This window comes from Neopelma chrysocephalum, unplaced genomic scaffold, assembly GCF_003984885.1.
Source record: "Neopelma chrysocephalum unplaced genomic scaffold, ASM398488v2 Primary Assembly neopelma1_96255, whole genome shotgun sequence".
NCBI lineage: Eukaryota > Metazoa > Chordata > Aves > Passeriformes > Pipridae > Neopelma > Neopelma chrysocephalum.
In genome coordinates, this window is record NW_020924904.1 from 2,685 (window position 1) to 4,907 (window position 2,223).

Genomic DNA, 2,223 nt, shown 5'->3' on the forward strand with positions numbered 1-2,223 from the left:
GGGTGCTGGCTGTGCCCCACTCCTCCGTGACCCCAGTGAAACCCCCTTAGCAGTGACTCCAGCCCCAGGCACAACCCCAACCCCCCACACCTCCTTGCCTGGCTGGAGGCACCGAGGAAGAGCCGAGGGCATTCCCCCTTCCCGCAGGAGACGCCAACGTGTGCCAGATCCCCCCAAAGCCGGCAGGAGCCGGCATGCCTGGCAGAGCCAGACGCGCGGGCGGGGGGGTTACGCGGGGGTTCCCATGGGGCTCCCGGCACCCCATGGCTGCTCGCCCTGTGCAGCTGGTGAGGATGGCAAGGAAAGCTCTCCCGCACCCAGTGCCCCCAACACCACCCCAGCACCCCCGGGGATGCGTGCCAAGACCCCCGCGAGCTGCCCTTACCTGTGGGCTCTCCTGCTGTCCGTGCTGTGTTCCTACTGGAAGCACCGGATCCCTGCCAGACGCTCCATGGCGGTGCTGGGGGGTGGATGGGAAGCAGAGCCAGCGGAGGGGTGCACCCTGCATCCCCCCTGCCACGGCTGGAGCTGTTGTGCCTGGTAAGACAGGTGGAGGTCAGCCCTCACCTGACCCCCTGCCCTGGCTGGAGCCCCCCCGGGCGCCAAAGCCCCTCCAAGGGCCGGGAATGCTGCACATCACCGTGACAGGGGTCCGTTTTTTTATCCTTTTATTATTTTTTTTTTAATAGACTAAGAGCAGAATATGAAAATCACCAGCCAAAGCACTTGAAAAAAAGGTTGAGAATGTTTCTTTTTTGTTGTTTTTTTTTGTTTTGTTTTGTTTTGATCTGTTTTGTTTTTCCCCAAAAAGTGTCTGTGCGTTTGCATAGGTCAGGTCTTCACAGAAGACGAGGAAAATCCAACACGTTCGACTATGTACAAGCCAGCCCGGGGCCGGCGCCGCTGCCTATGGTACAGTATAGATATATCTCTGTAGTCGCTCTCTGTACAGTATGTATAGATCGATATGGGTATGTACAGGCTGCCCGGCCCTGGGGGGTCCCTGCCCTCACCAGGCTCCCCCTCTTGGAGCTGCCCCCCGGCCCCGGGGCAGCCGCGGGGCACTGGGTGGGCTGCGGGCAGGACCCCACGGCACAGGACGGTGTCGGCGGGAGGTGCGGCGCACTCAGCCCGTCCCCGCGGACGTGGCCGCGCCCGTTGGCAGGGTGGGAGGCGAGTCCGGCCGGGATCGGCGCGTGCCACGATCCCTGCCCCGCGGGGCAGCTCTGCGAGCGGTTCTCCAGGCAGGGGGGGTGGTCCTGCGGTGGTTCCCCCGCTGGCTCTCAGGAGGGGTGGCAGGTCGGGGGGGCCGCACTCGGCAGAGCGGCGCTGGCCGGGCCCCCGCGGGCGCCGGGAGCTACGAGGCCAACAGGGTCATGAGGAAGAGCGCGGCGGCCACGGCCAGGGGCAAGTGTTCCCGCTTGGGGCTGGTGCCGCTGATGCTCTTCTCCAGCTTCGGCATCTCCGGGTTGAAGTTTTCTGCAGGGAACAGCGAGAGGGTGAGGGGGGCAGCGGGGCAGCCCCAAAACCCCACCCCCGGTTGGCTGGGGCTGCCCCAGAGGTGGCGGCGGCAGGGGGGACGCGGCGCAGGGGGGGCCGGGGGCTCTGCCTGACTCACCCAGGTCCTCGATCTTCACCTCGGGCCGCAGGGTGAACTGGGGCAGGGTGGGCGCCAGCTTCTCCCCGGAGTGTGACGCTGTAGAGGGAGAGAGGGAACGGGGGTCACGCTCCCTGGACGCCCTGTGCTGCAGCCCCCCCCAGGGAGGGAGAGGGGACCTGCCGGCCGGCCACGCCGCCCCCCGCTCGCCCACAGCCCCCAGGGTGGGGACAGAGGTACTTACTGGAGGCGCAGCAGACAAACACCTTCATCTTCAGGCAGGCCCGGCGGTGGTTGTGTGTTGGTGTGGCTGCAAGGCAAGAGAGGGCTGGGGGCGGCTCCGTGGTAGTGACCCCAGCCCCGGGTACCCCGAGGCGCAGTGGGTCTGGGCATGGGGGTGTCTGGTCCTGCCCAGGGGTGTGCTCTGGGCTGGGGGAATGCAGCAGCACCCCAAATCCCGCGCCTGCACCAGCACCCGAATCCTGTGCCAACAGCCTGTACCAGCACCCCAATCTGGCACTAGTACCCCAATCCTGCATCCTCCATCCTACACCATCACCCCCCAGCACCCCCATCCGGCACCAGCACCTTCACCCACACACCCATGCTGTCCCCCATCTTTCCCC

At 65.9% G+C, this 2,223-nt stretch overlaps 1 protein-coding gene across 1 annotated transcript; it reads right to left on the bottom strand.

Moving 5' to 3' along the window:
- Positions 1-1,300: 1,300 nt before the first annotated feature.
- Positions 1,301-2,191, bottom strand: LOC113981214 (ephrin-A3-like). Its single transcript, XM_027708502.1, has 3 exons — positions 1,842-2,191; positions 1,619-1,696; positions 1,301-1,479 (listed from the first exon to the last, which is right to left on the bottom strand). The coding sequence occupies exons 1-3, from the start codon at positions 2,170-2,172 to the stop codon at positions 1,358-1,360; spliced, it is 531 nt and encodes a 176-aa protein (XP_027564303.1). The 5' UTR covers positions 2,173-2,191; the 3' UTR covers positions 1,301-1,357.
- Between the last annotated feature and the right edge of the window lie 32 nt (positions 2,192-2,223).